The following is a 13,733-nucleotide window of genomic DNA, read 5'->3' on the forward strand; positions in this document are numbered from 1 at the left end:
GACTTCCCAGAAGCTATAAAAAATATTCAGTTACTTTTGCCTTAGCTGAGATTATGGAATGGATATTGTTTAAGAAGATAATTTCAAAAAAATATTTGTATACTTTTTTGTATACTTGGAGATTTTCATTCCCATCACATTATATTATTCATTCTTTTATTTTAAATAAAGATTTGATTTATAGAAATTACTTCCATTTCCTCAGACAACATATGTTTTAATTAATGTTACATACAAGAATATTGGAAAACAATTCTAAATATTCAGATTTTTTCTATTAGGAAGTACCAACACATATTTGATGGCAAGTTTTAAAAATATATTTAGATTGAAGCCAGATACTTTCTCAAAAGACTAAAAAGAAAATGAAACTATTGTCAGTTTAAATAAAGAACTAAATATCTGTATAATCTGCCTGAAAATCTTGTTTGTAATCTGCAGCAATTCAGTCTGTTGCACTTTATTCTAGACTCGATATATTAGTAGAAATACAGAAATTAGGTCTACTTTTTACTTTTTCCTTCTCAAACACACAGTATCAGTAGCAGCAAAATTCCCAATGAATTAAAATCACAGTGACAGAATGAAGTGCAAATCTTACACAAAGGTTACCTCTGGCTGGGCAAGGGGCCCAAAACAGCTCAGTTGCCTACAAATATTTCCTACAAATAACCAGGACATCTTCCTCTAATATCTGAGTTGGACTCTTAGATATTAATCAGGAACATCTTCCAGGCCTGGATTTCAATCTAACTTCCTTACTATGTAACTGAAAACAGGAGAGTATTTCTTATTGAGACAAATTACATTGAGAGCCTTTATCCCAAACCACCTTTTTTACTGTAGGACAAGTGGATCCTGGGAATGCAGAGACACTTAGTGTGGCTTCTTGTAAGAGCATCCCAGGGAAATGGGTATGTATTAGAGAAAACTTATTTTTTGTGGTCTAAGAAAAATGAATTTTGAGCTTTCTGATAACTTTCTCATTATTTGCAAAGAAATAAATGGTAAGTTTTAGGGCTAAGTATACAAAATGTAAGAAAAATATCTAGGAAAGGTATTTTTTGTCATTTCAGACAAAAGGAAAAGCTTTTGGGGTGTAGGACTTAATTCTCTTCTCCAAATACACTGATTAAGTAGAAAATGAACATGGCTAGGAGCACAGATGCTACAGCAAAGACCAAAAGTTTGTGAGTTTGAGAAAGGACTTGAGTTTCAGCCACATAATCTGTCTAAATAGAGCATCAAATTTATGGATTGTTTTTGAATCGCATGCTTGGGCTCAGCTGGTAGCCTAAACAGCTGAACAAGAATAGAAGCTGACTGACATCAGAGTCAAAAAGTTTTACTTCTAATTTGACACGAACCCCAAAGCGAAGAGCTGCTCCACTAAATTCCAAATGGAGCAGATCATACAGAAGAGAAATGCTGTTGCACAATGAGAGCCCACAACTGCTATTTGGGAAGACCTCTGCTAAAATTCTACTATATTTTCAAGTCACAGATTTTAAAAGCAACCTCACTGAAGCTCACCTGGCTCTTCTAATATAGCATTTTCATCTTGTGGTTAGGACACTTCTTTAATGACTTTAATCTTTCTCATAGTGCTCTACAAGAGGCTGTTAGCATAACTAAGCTAGATCTTGTTATCATTATATAAAATTTATTAATTAAAGGTCTTTGGAATACCACATGAGTCTTATCAGTATAAATTAATGCTGTTAAATTGAAGCACCAGTGGCAAAGCAGCACAAGCATACATCCATGTGTCAACAGAGCTCTTGAAACTGATGTTATCCAGTAATGTTTGCATAGGAAAGACTGTGCTGAGTACAACACATTTAAAAAACACAACTGTGCTCCGACACAAATTTGTGTTTAATTTCATATCCAAAAATTTTCTCCAAAATAAAGAGGATGCTTCCTTTTGTAGTAACATCTCTGGTGCCCAATATGGTGTTCCAACTCTCTCTGAGACAAATATTGTTTTATTCTTGTTCCCTTACATAATTCTGTTGAAGCTTACACTGTATATTACGACTTGGTCAGGACCAGAAGAGTTTAATGAGCATGTTTTCATAAAACAAAGTCTCTCACCACTTCAATATCATGTCCATTTCTACTGGACATATTGGGTCTCTGGAGAAGCAGAGAAAATGTTGTGTCTTTTTATAGTACTGATGAAAGTAACAATTATCTGAGTAACTGCTGCAGTCAGAACAGACTTTTTATTACACCAGCATGACATGCCATTCTTTATCACAGAAGGGCGGGTCTCTGTGAAAGGTCTTACTCACATAATATCTTAATACACATTCCACTCACCAAAAATCATTTCCTTATATCCAACTCACTTGGAAAATGTGTGAAAAAACAAATTACTTCCATGTCATTTACCCCAGTCCCTTGAAGAAAATTGTCTATTATCAGATGTAAGAAACATATGACTTTGAAGCATACTATCATAAGTAATGAATTTATTGCAAAATTACAAAATTATTCACGTCTTGAGTGTGCCTTGTAATGATAACTCAGTCTTATAAGACATTCATTCAATACATTCATTCAAGACTACCACTACTCCCAATCTGTCTGGTTTGTTTACACTACAGAAATATAAATTTCGTCTTTTCCAAGGTCACACATTCCCTCGTTTTTGCTCTTCTCACAGGTCCATCCTGTTCTCAAATCTTTCATTTTGCAGAAGGGACTATGCTGTTATTACAAGGCACTTTATTAACTGCATCATGCTACTGACAGGGAAAAAAACACAAAGCCATCTCTGCTGAAGAAATTATGGGATTAATCTCCAGCTAGTAGCTAGATGGATAGATGTAGTACAGATAGCTTTATCAAGGCTCTTTTCCTTTCAGAAATTGTTTGTATTCCTTTCCTACTCCAAGATTATCTACAAAATGTTTGCCTAGGTTCTTTGAACCAGTAATTCTGTCCCTCACAAGTGTTTCACTAAGACACGGGGAAGAAAATCTGTGAAAAGTGCTCTGAAAATTTCCTGTGCAAACAGTGAAATTGTCTCAGCTCTAATACCAAAGTAGCCCTATGCCAGCTGTCATTTGAAAACAGCTGATTACCTGCCACTGCTTTGGTATTTTCTGTCCATGTTATTTGACTCAGACCAAAACTACTCTAAAATTCAGTGATGATCTTTTGTCACAAGACATTTTGAGTCCTCTTTTAAAGAACACAGGGATACATCTATCAATGTAAGTGTGAAGATTTCATGACTATAACAATGCAGAACATACCTTAAATAGTTATAATCCCAGAAAAAGACCAAAATTCATTCAGAATATCTAGCTTTAAAAAAAGTGAGAACTATGAAAGATATTGTTCCCACAGTATGGGCTTTCAAATTATGAGTAATTTTTTTTTCTGTCAAGAACATTCTCCTCAGCCAAGCCATATGGTTTATTTAATTTTTGCTTAAAATCCCACCCACATCTGAAGTTATTTTGCACTAAGATCATGGAACCAGAATCAATAATTCTTACACACACAATTCTAAAAGGTGCTTTATGCATTTTTATGTAGTCATTGTGTCACTTGAAAAAGAAAGTGATGAACATAATGTTCTAATTATTGAAAGGGGTCGGAGCTCTGTCTGTAATTATTTCATTAAATATCAAGTATTTGTGTATAAAATATAACCTGAACACTATTTGTAAATGGATACAACAGAGAATTATCCATCATCAGTTAATGCTCCAAGAGGAAACTACATCAGCTTGAATTTTTGTCTCTTCATTCAAGACAAATGCAATATAAATGGTGGTGAATACTTATTTTGAATGAGAAAAATGTGCAAGTTAACATTGCTGCTGAAGCAATATGGAAAAAAAAAAGAAATGTCAGAGTTTAAAAGCAAGAAAGGTGGGCAGGGAGAATTATAACAGAACTTGAAACTTGAACTAAAACTTTCACAAGAGAAATTAAAATTTTAAGCCTTAAAGTCTTACAACAGGTGGAGACCACAAAATTAATTAGAAGGCCATATTCTAAAACAGGAGCTGAACAGTTTGCAGTAAGTAACATCTGGAAGGTTTCAGAATGAACTGAACAAAGACACTGAAAAATAAAGTCTTTATTGGAATGGTAGCTCTTATGTATAATTCAGGCTTGTAAGACTTACAAAGACTAGCGAGATGAAAACATAAGGTGACCAGCAACCTTACTGTCCAGGAAATATATAGGCTCTCTGTTCAAACAAAAGCTTACTCACAGAGGTGGACTGTGGGAAGTATAAAAAAAGGTGTAAAAACCATCGTGTCGAGAATGAAATCAGAGACATAGAGTCCAAAGATGTGTTCAGCTGTCCTTTAAGTAAGCAGAAGACACAGACCACCAGACTTGTTATAATAGCTTAAATTTACTGAGGCTCAGAGGAAAGTCAGGCTATTCCAGATAATACAATGTAAATTCCCAATAGAATTGCATCCAAAAACACTTCCTGAGAAAGCTCTGGCGACTACCTCCGTGGTCTGGCTCTCAGTGTGTGAAGAATTTAAGCCACAGAAGAACATAATTTATCCTGCTCTGGTGTCATACCATGTATGCGCTATGGAGATAGTCATCAATTTGACACAACAGCTTTAAGGAAAAAAGAAAAAAAAGAAACTGCAACAGGAATGGAAGTGGTTTTGTCGATATGCTCTTCAGGCACACACAAATGCTACTGATGACTTCTGAAACAATTGGCAGCAGACTTGTTTTAAGCACTGAACTGTTGTTGGACTCTTAGATATTAATCAGGAACATGAAATTAAAGGAATGTGAAATTTAGCACTGAACATCATTCTTGCCTCAAAGAAACCAAAAGAAAAAACAGCTGCTGGTCAGGAAGGTAGGAAGTGGTTGCCATATAGCTTAGAAATTCATCTTTGTGTGTACTATGTACAAGTGATCTTAATCTAGCTCACGACATGAATGATTAAAAGAAGTGATAGGGGTTTTTTTTCATCAGAGAGTGGAAAGTAGCAATTAAGACATAGAGTACAATTAAATACAGACATGCAAGAAATAAACTGGCTAGGAAAATGGTTGCTGTGAGCTGGCTAAGGCACATAAATTCAAATACCTATTGAGAGTTTTTCTCAAATGAGAGAAAGCAGGAAAATTTAAATGTCTGAGGAAACTCCCAACAGACTCAACCCCAAAGAAGGCCCCCTAGGAAACTCATTGTGAGTGTTGGGCTATCAAATGTGGAATAAATTTAGAGAATTTCATGGGAATTATTAAACTAGACATGCTAGAAGGCTAGAGAATAAGGAATTCAATACTCCATCACCTAATTTGGCAAAAATGGAGACAGTCACTGGGAAAGGTGCATTCATCCAAGAACTGAAAACTGGAAAATTATCAAGAAGTCTTTACAGCCAAGTTAGCACATGAGCTAACCATTTAGTAAGATTTGATTATTGCTAATAACTGCCTAATAAATGCCAAAAACTGCATCTTGGACAGAAAGCCTGTAGAAAACCCCCTTCTAAAGGGTCTTGGGTTTGCAGATGGCAAGCAATAATTTTTAAGTGATATTCCCCTCTAGAGATCAAAACTCTTAATAGTGTTTTACATTTACATGTACTCAGGCAAGAAAATAGGAAAAATGCTTGAAATTTGCTTGAGAGTGACCTCACCTGCCATTAAAGAAATTATTTGTTATTCCACTTCAATTTTCTCTGATAAGCAACAAACAGTATAACAGAAAATTCATTGTAAAATGCAAAAGAACAGATGTAGTAGATACTGATAAGGAAAGTATGGGAGAATGAACTTATGGGGTTTTCTCTGCATTTATTCCAATTACTATTGAATGCACAAAACTCAAATGGCCCAAGAGATTTCTTAGTCAGAAATGAATTCTTAGCAACAAAGGTAAAAATTACACTGCACACCCTAAGACTAACAAGAAAATTGGAGGATACTGGGAACATATGCCCCTAAGCAAGAAGATACCAACCAACCTTGCATAACAGTGAATCTGCTGAAAAAGTTATGCACTCATTAGCTGTTGTTTTAGACACAAAAGAAAGTGTTACTTTATTTTCCAGATTGGAGGCTGAATGCAAGTGGAAACAGAGAAAAAAAACACAGGAGGAAAAATTAGTACCACTATTGCACTATCACCGACTGTGTGGCAATTTATGTATGAATGGAGTTGTATACTTCCTACTCAAAAGATTTATGGCTACCCTACCTCTCACTTAACCTGTTTACTGTAGTGGTGTCCAGAACAGAACTGAAATGCTTCCATGTAAGCTGAAAACACCAGCATGGAGCTGCATTAAAGACAAGGAGTGCCTCCCTGCTGTCAGTGACTCCTGTAACCCAGCAGTGCTGTCACCCTTGCAGAGACTGCTCCCTTCCCAAGGAAGCTGCTGTAAGGATCTGTTTAGAGCAGAGCGTATGTGCAGTGGCCTCCTGACACTGTAACAGCCAATAACTTGTGGGGCCTTTAGCAGCAGTGCAGGCTGGTGGCCTGAATTCCTGTCCAGCTCAGAAGCTGGCAAGTACTTGCTTATAGCTTAAAAACTTCAACAGTGTTCCAGATTTCTTTCCAATAAGAACTAAATGCACTGAAAATAAATGAAGCCCAAGAGATCTATGGTTGCTGTTATTATATGATGATATTATTTCTGTTAGCTTGGGGACCCCAGTGAGTTATAAGCTCGAGAAGAATATCAACAAAATTGGAAATCTCTATCTGAATGATGGGCTGAGAAAACACACATTAAGTTCAACTCCTCCAAGGAAGCCTAAGTGCCATCATGGCGTTTCCCACACCACACTACCCAGCTTCCACTGGAAGAAACACCAGGCCCGATGTGTCATGAAGGAGAGGGGTTGTGGTCCAACAGACATCACACACCCTCTCTGAACAACCAAAGAATTAAGTCAGTAGTGTTGTTGACTGGAAGCTCAGATGCTTCCAGGTATCAGGTAATACACAGAGTCCATCAGCCTCTACCATTCTGCATTCAACACTTGGCATTATATGATAACCACAGAGGGGAGCCTAAGATTGTTACTTTGGTGAAACTGTTCATAGGAGCAGAGCAAGCATGAATCCCATCTTTCATGATACATAGCATAAACTGTCAATAAAAGCCCAAAAGCGATCCTTTTTATTTGGTAGAAGCAAGTGATCCCTTAGAATACTATATCATTCCTAAAGAGAAGCAAAATTAATTCTGCTTGAACTAGACAAAACCAACAGAATCTAATCCTGTACAGATCCACACTATTGTGAAGGAAAAGTGGAGGAAAATGACTATGTGAAGGGATATATAAAAACAGGCCACACGGGAAAACTTTACAAAGGGCTGTATTTATTACACTGCCTAAGATGATTTCAGGAGATAAAAGCTGAGAAAATCATTAATGTGATGCATATAAACTTTTAAAAGTCCATATGTAAGTTCCACATACAAATTCTGATTTCCTCACTAGTAAAACTGGTAGAATCTTCAAATTTTGGTTCCCCAAAATAATTTGTTGCTTTATTTGATTCTGAAACAAAATCAAGTAAAACAGTTTTCAAGTTTTCTGCTAAATTAAAACAATACCAATTTGAATAGAAATTATTTAACTCTATTAAAAATATTCTTTTTATTTTAACATCACTTTAGTTAATATATATTATGAAATAGATTACATCCTCTAGTTATCCATAAGAGCAGTAGTCTGACCCAGATAATTATTTATATTTTCAAGCAATATTGAAAATAAAGCATCAATAGAATCCAAAATTAGATTTTGGTTCAATAATGTGATATTATGTTTATTTCTGAAATTGTAAGTTCTACCACAGAACTTCTTCCCATAGAAATTTTTACAGAACAGAACTTGCTTTAATTTTTAACATTTAAAATTCTCTTTTCATTAGTGTTTTTTGAAAACTGTAAAAAAAACCTTTCCTCTGCCAGGCTGATAACAGAGTGCTAAAAACTTCACTAGGAGTGTCATTGAAATCCAAGCCAGTCCTCAGAGACTCAGAGAATGCAGCTCCATCAGAAAGTTTGATCGGACAGAGAATGAAAAAAAGTGACAAGTTATTTAGATTGAAGTAAAATTTTTGGAAGTTGGAAAAGGGAAAAATAGCCTGCTTGAAGTCATGTCATCTTTAATTTGTTAAGTTATGTATTTTCTTGTAATCCTATTTGAAGTATCAACATTTCCAGTACATTAACTTGATTGGCAGACGTGCTGTATGACTTGGGATAAACCCCAGTAAAAATTTTTATTCCTATCTGCTCCAAATTCTGAATGAGTTCCTCTTAGCTGAAAACATCCATGCCTTAGAAACATCATCACATGCCTTTTACTTCTGAACATCACATCAAGTCAAAATTTCAGAGTCAGAAAGCACTGTTCTGGCCTCATCTTGTTTTAATCTCAGCAACTGATCTGAGAGAAACTCTAAATCATGGGAAATAATACTCAACTAACTGAGTAAAAATTATTTTCAAAAGTAACAGACATGATGAAAGGTAGTTCATAAAAGACTGCAGGACCATACCACATCACTATAGGAGGAATTATCTGTTTAGGTCAATAAGAAGTAGTATTTGAAATCTGACACTTGTATGAGTTGTACAGCTATTGGACATTTTTCATCTTACCATTTTGTATTCTTTCCAGCTTTTCTGAAAATCCAGACTTCCATCTTCTCGGTGTTGTATAACTGTCCATCCTCCTCCAGCAATGTCCATATTGCAAAAGACCTACAATATTAAATAAAAAAGAAAAATTTAAAAACCCAAACAAAAAATAAAACAAGTTTGAGTTGAAATTCTGTCATCTTGGGGGGGGAGGGAAAGTATTTGTGAATAACAGCATTAAGGGAATGTGTTTTCCTGTGCACTCATGCCCTATTCCCTCAATGACATCCTCAGTCATTTGGGAACAAACAGTTCTCTCATTATGTTTAGTGTAATTCTCTCAGCAATGTCTCCTTTCAGTACATCACCAAGAATATCGCCCAGTCATCCCCTTCTGCTTCTTCAGCTTTGCCTTTCACATTCCCTCCACGCTTTTTTTTTCTACTTTCTCTGTAGTGCCCCTGAAACCACTTTTAATAAACAAGATAATTCTCTCAGTGATAATAATGCTTCATGTAGCTTTTAGCAGAGTGTCATTTGGTCTCGGTGAGAATCTTGAAAATTCTTGCAGAAAACACTCATCCTAGGAGTCTGAAATGCATCACAAATGAAGTTATACTTTTTTCCTTTGAACTGTAATATTACCTACAGTGTTCCAGGCAGTGTCCCAAAATGGGACAGGTGACCTCGGAGCAAGCTGCCTTATAAGACAGAATGTAGGTAGAAACAGGCTCAAGATATGAGGTCTGTGAGACAAGGTCAGAAGTTAAGATACATACTCAATATGCAAGATCATAACCTGTCACCACTGCACTAAGAAAATTATAACCTAGATACTAAAGATTCTGTGTACAGAGGATGATGAAACAATTTGACAATTTTGTTGACCCTTGATATTAGAATATTGTGTATACTGAAATCTGTTATCAATCTTAAATAATCCATATAATAATAAAAATGAATATTAACTTTTATTCACTTCGTTCTTTTTCATTATCCTTCAAAAATACAGAATATAAACTATGAAAAAATTAAAATACTGCTTGTGCATTTGCTTTTCTTAGTATGTGAGAAGCAGTAGTAATTTTTGTTCCTGTTTTTCTAGGACACTTGATTTTAAGATCTAACTTTCTTAGGGCTACTCATTCAAGCAAGTTTTCTTGATTTCATTCCCCTGGACTCAATCATGCAATATTGATGCACCTATCCTAAATTTCATTTGTCTGTTCTTTTAAAAGCTTTATTCTGCCCTTTAGGTAAAAATTCAGTATGTAAGAGTGTTGAAAACATTTAGCTTTTGGCACTCACATCAGCAAGAGTCAACCCATTAAGCACTGGTTAGCAATTTAAAGCTTTATATTGCTTTGACAAATTGGAGGTTATTATCCAACATAGTTAAATAAAAATTTGTCCTGCAGTTGACTAGAGGACCATATTCTACCCTCTGGAAAAGCCATTCTAAATTTCTCCAACTCATAAGAGCTGTCATAGTAACAATATGCAAGTGTTTTTGTTTTAATTTGCACCAGCCATGCCAAATGGAGTCCCTGTGAAAGTGCAGGAAGGAAATAGAATACCAGGACAAACATGAACTTCATTCAGGGTAACCACAAGAAAACCCACAATTTTCTAGATAAATATTTTGGCCCTATTCCTTCTTTAGGGAAGCCACTGTGAGTCAAAACATTTATCTACAGGATTTAATGTCTTTAGTCTGATTTACGGTGAGAACTTTTAAAGATGGATTTACTTTCCTTGTAAGTCATTTCAAGCTCCCATGAATCCACTGCCAATTTTTAAAGCAGTAAATCCTCAACTGTGTTAAGACTACTCATTCTAAAGATGCATGCAAATGTTGGGATTTTCATAGTACAATATAATTAAATACCTATAAAAAGACTGAAGTGTTCTGAATAATATATCAAATTGAAAGAGAAAACGGCACAGTGAAAAAAAGATTTGCCAGCAGCACATTTTTCACTTGCCATCATTGTATGGTCTGGCACTTTCCACAGCAGCAGACATGAACACCTGCCCATATCAACAGGAGTTCCATGGTGATTGTAGATGTTACTGTGCATAGCTTTAGCCTTGTCTGTCCCAGAAAAGATCAAGGCACTCAGCCATTTAACACCACTTAATTTGTTCTGATACTTAACTTTCTATTAGAAAAGAAGAGGATGAAAAAAAGTGACTGAATTTGTATGCATTATAGTTTCTGATTTTATAATTCATAAAATAACCTTAGAATAAAAGACCATCCAAAATATTGCACTCTTGCACTTCCTTAAATGCATGGGTAAAAATTCTCAAGCTCCAAAAAGGCAAATGTGGGATTATTTCTACTTATTCTACCTTTATGGACTAAATTATTAAAATTTTTATAATTATCATTCAGAGATAAGCTCAATTTTAAAGTAAATGGAAGATGTGAAATTTCTACAAATTTCATTTTAAGTGCATGCACACCAAGACCCCAGAAATCTACTTCACTGGCATGGAGCAACAAGTTCAAGACCAGACTTTTGAGATGCAGGGAATGTGTCTGTGCTATGCAAAAACAGTCTGATGATCACCATGTTGGAGGACAGCTTGCACACTACAGGGGGATAACCTACATTTAATGGGTTAAAATTCTGCCAGATATGCTGAGAGAGAGCATCAGCACCAATTCAGTGGGAGTCCACAAGAAGAAAGTAAAGGGGGAGGAGTGAAGAGCACAGCCCCAGCAATTGCTTTTGCAGAACCATGAGGACACAAACCCAGCAGCCCAGCACAGGGGGGATAACATTTCATTTTCAGTGTGGCGCACCCAGAGGATGGTGAGAGCCACGTTTGTGGGGGCATTAGGGGAGACAGGGGGACAGCCAGTGCATTGATTCAAGGGCACATGCAGAGCTCCTGCTTGCACTCAGACCAATCACACCCAGCCTACTTTGGCTCCCAAAGGTGGCTTGGCTCTTTCAACTCCAAAATGGGGACAACCTTACTTTCACTGCTCCCTTGCTCATCAGAAGCCTTGCTTCCCCTCTAGCTCACCCTGACTTTGCTGGGGACTGAGAGGATTCTTCTTGCCTTTTCCTTCCCTCGGAGTAATCATCTGTCCACATTATCAGGCACTGCACATATACACATCAGAGTAAGCCAATTAATTACCTTAATAATTTAATTCTTTTTTCTCTTTCTATATAAAAATATGGAATATTATTAAGATCTTTTTAAACAGATATGAAACACTAATTTTGATCAAGGACTTGAAGGTTAGTGAACTATATTAATGAACTGTTAAAGCTAGGAACAAGAAACAAAAATTGCAGTCTAAAGCATGTGTGAGAATTTAAAAATGAGATATGTAAATGGCATGAAGGATAATTTTTTGTGAATATATGGATGTGAAACCAACAAAACACCAAAACTGAGAGTAACATTTGTGTATATGACAAAGGTATTTTCCATTGAATATCAGGATTCTAGTAAGTAACCCTTAGAAAATATGAAATCAAATGAAGGCATATTTTGTAGCCTGATGTATAAAATTGTTAGGAATGAGATAGTTGCCTGCGACTGTGAATAATACAAAAGATGATAATAATATATTAGGGCTCTTAAGATGTACCAGAACTGTGCATTGCATTGTGGTAATCCAGATAACTAAGCTGGCTTTAAACAAGCAAGTCTGTCTCCATGGAGTACCTATCAGGATATTAGAGCAATCTGATTGTGTCTGCATGGTGCTACCTCTGGGCTAATTAGTGCTGGCACAGTGCTGCATTGGAGTGATTTTGAAGCTATCTCAGCTGGAGTCAGTTCAGCTATCTGCACAGCACTACCTTGCAGCTTGTTTAAATGCCCTCAATGTCTATAAAAACACCTGTTAAAGCAATCACATTCCTCACTTGACTAACGTGAACATGCCTGGGCTCAGCTCTTGCTGTATTATTGCTAGGGCAAGACAGAAACTGGTGTATCAGAAATGCCCTCAACACACAGAAACACACACTCAGCCTTTTCTTGCTAAAATAGGAGCCCTCCAGAAAACTTAATGCAATGGCACCAGCTGAGTTGTGATACCTATGTTGATTGATAGCAGTGTCTGTAATCAGGGATACAGTGGAAACTGTCCTTATACTGCCAGTGGAGTGAGTTTGAGGTAAATATACCAGAAGCATGAGTGTCACAGTGTTTCCAGGTAACCATTGTTTTTAATTGCAGTCCAGCTTCTGGTTATGGTTCATGAGCTTCAGTAAGGCTAAGAAAACTACTGCCAATTGGTACATGTGATTTGTACACAGATGTTACATCTCCTTTTGAGCAGAGCAGCATCTACAGAATTTCTTTCATTATTCTTGTCCTGCTCAGTAATGCTTTCAGGGATATCTGCCTTTTATGTCATGTCAATTATTTTCAATTATCAATTCACAGTTTCCAGAATTATGTTGATCTTGGCCCATAAAACTCTCCCACTCCAATTCTACTCATGGTTTAATGAACTCTAATTCCTTGCTAAACTATAACATCTTGATGTTTACAGGCTTCTAAAGGCCTTTTGTAACACCAAATTCCACTTAGGAACAAGGTTAGCATATCTTAATATGATTAGAATATTACTATAAACAATAATATTGGTAATATTTTTACAGTATTTTTATGTTTGCAGGATCACCATTTTAGTGCAGTAAGAATAAATTCACCAGACAGAAGTGGTTCCCTCCCTCCTGTCTGGCCCACTTTATGACCACCACTGTATTTCCCAGGTAATCAGCCTTTAGCCTTGGTGGCTGCTCCCAACAGTGTCCTGTCAGAGGGACAGCCAACATTCCCCCACAGACAAACTGGGTTTAGGTGATCCTCTCATGTTCCTAACATCAGTTCCTGACTCAGGTACCTTAGCAACAAAAGCCTTGCAAGAAAATAATCTCTTATACAGACTAATTTTTCATTTGCATAAAAGAAACCCCCTCCCAAGTCTCTTTTTTGAGAAGGATGGGATTATACACGCTTCATAATTCCAAGCAGTGCTGGCACTCAGCATGTTGTGTTCTTTACAGCCAAATCCGCTTTTCCCTGTCCCCTACAAGAGGAGCAGAATTTTTTTAAATCCTTATCTTTAAAAAC

The 13,733-nt window shown here is 36.3% G+C and overlaps 1 protein-coding gene across 1 annotated transcript in view; it reads right to left on the bottom strand.

The window, feature by feature from the left end:
• ANGPT1 (angiopoietin 1) overlaps positions 1 to 13,733 on the bottom strand; it is a 153,922-nt gene that overhangs the window by 42,251 nt on the left and 97,938 nt on the right. The window contains exon 6 of the mRNA XM_030943129.1: positions 8,640 to 8,741. Within this exon, the coding sequence (XP_030798989.1) occupies positions 8,640 to 8,741 (102 nt within the window). The remainder of the gene's footprint in view (positions 1 to 8,639; positions 8,742 to 13,733) is intronic.

The sequence above is a fragment of the Camarhynchus parvulus genome, chromosome 2, assembly GCF_901933205.1.
Source record: "Camarhynchus parvulus chromosome 2, STF_HiC, whole genome shotgun sequence".
Taxonomy (NCBI): Eukaryota; Metazoa; Chordata; class Aves; order Passeriformes; family Thraupidae; genus Camarhynchus; species Camarhynchus parvulus.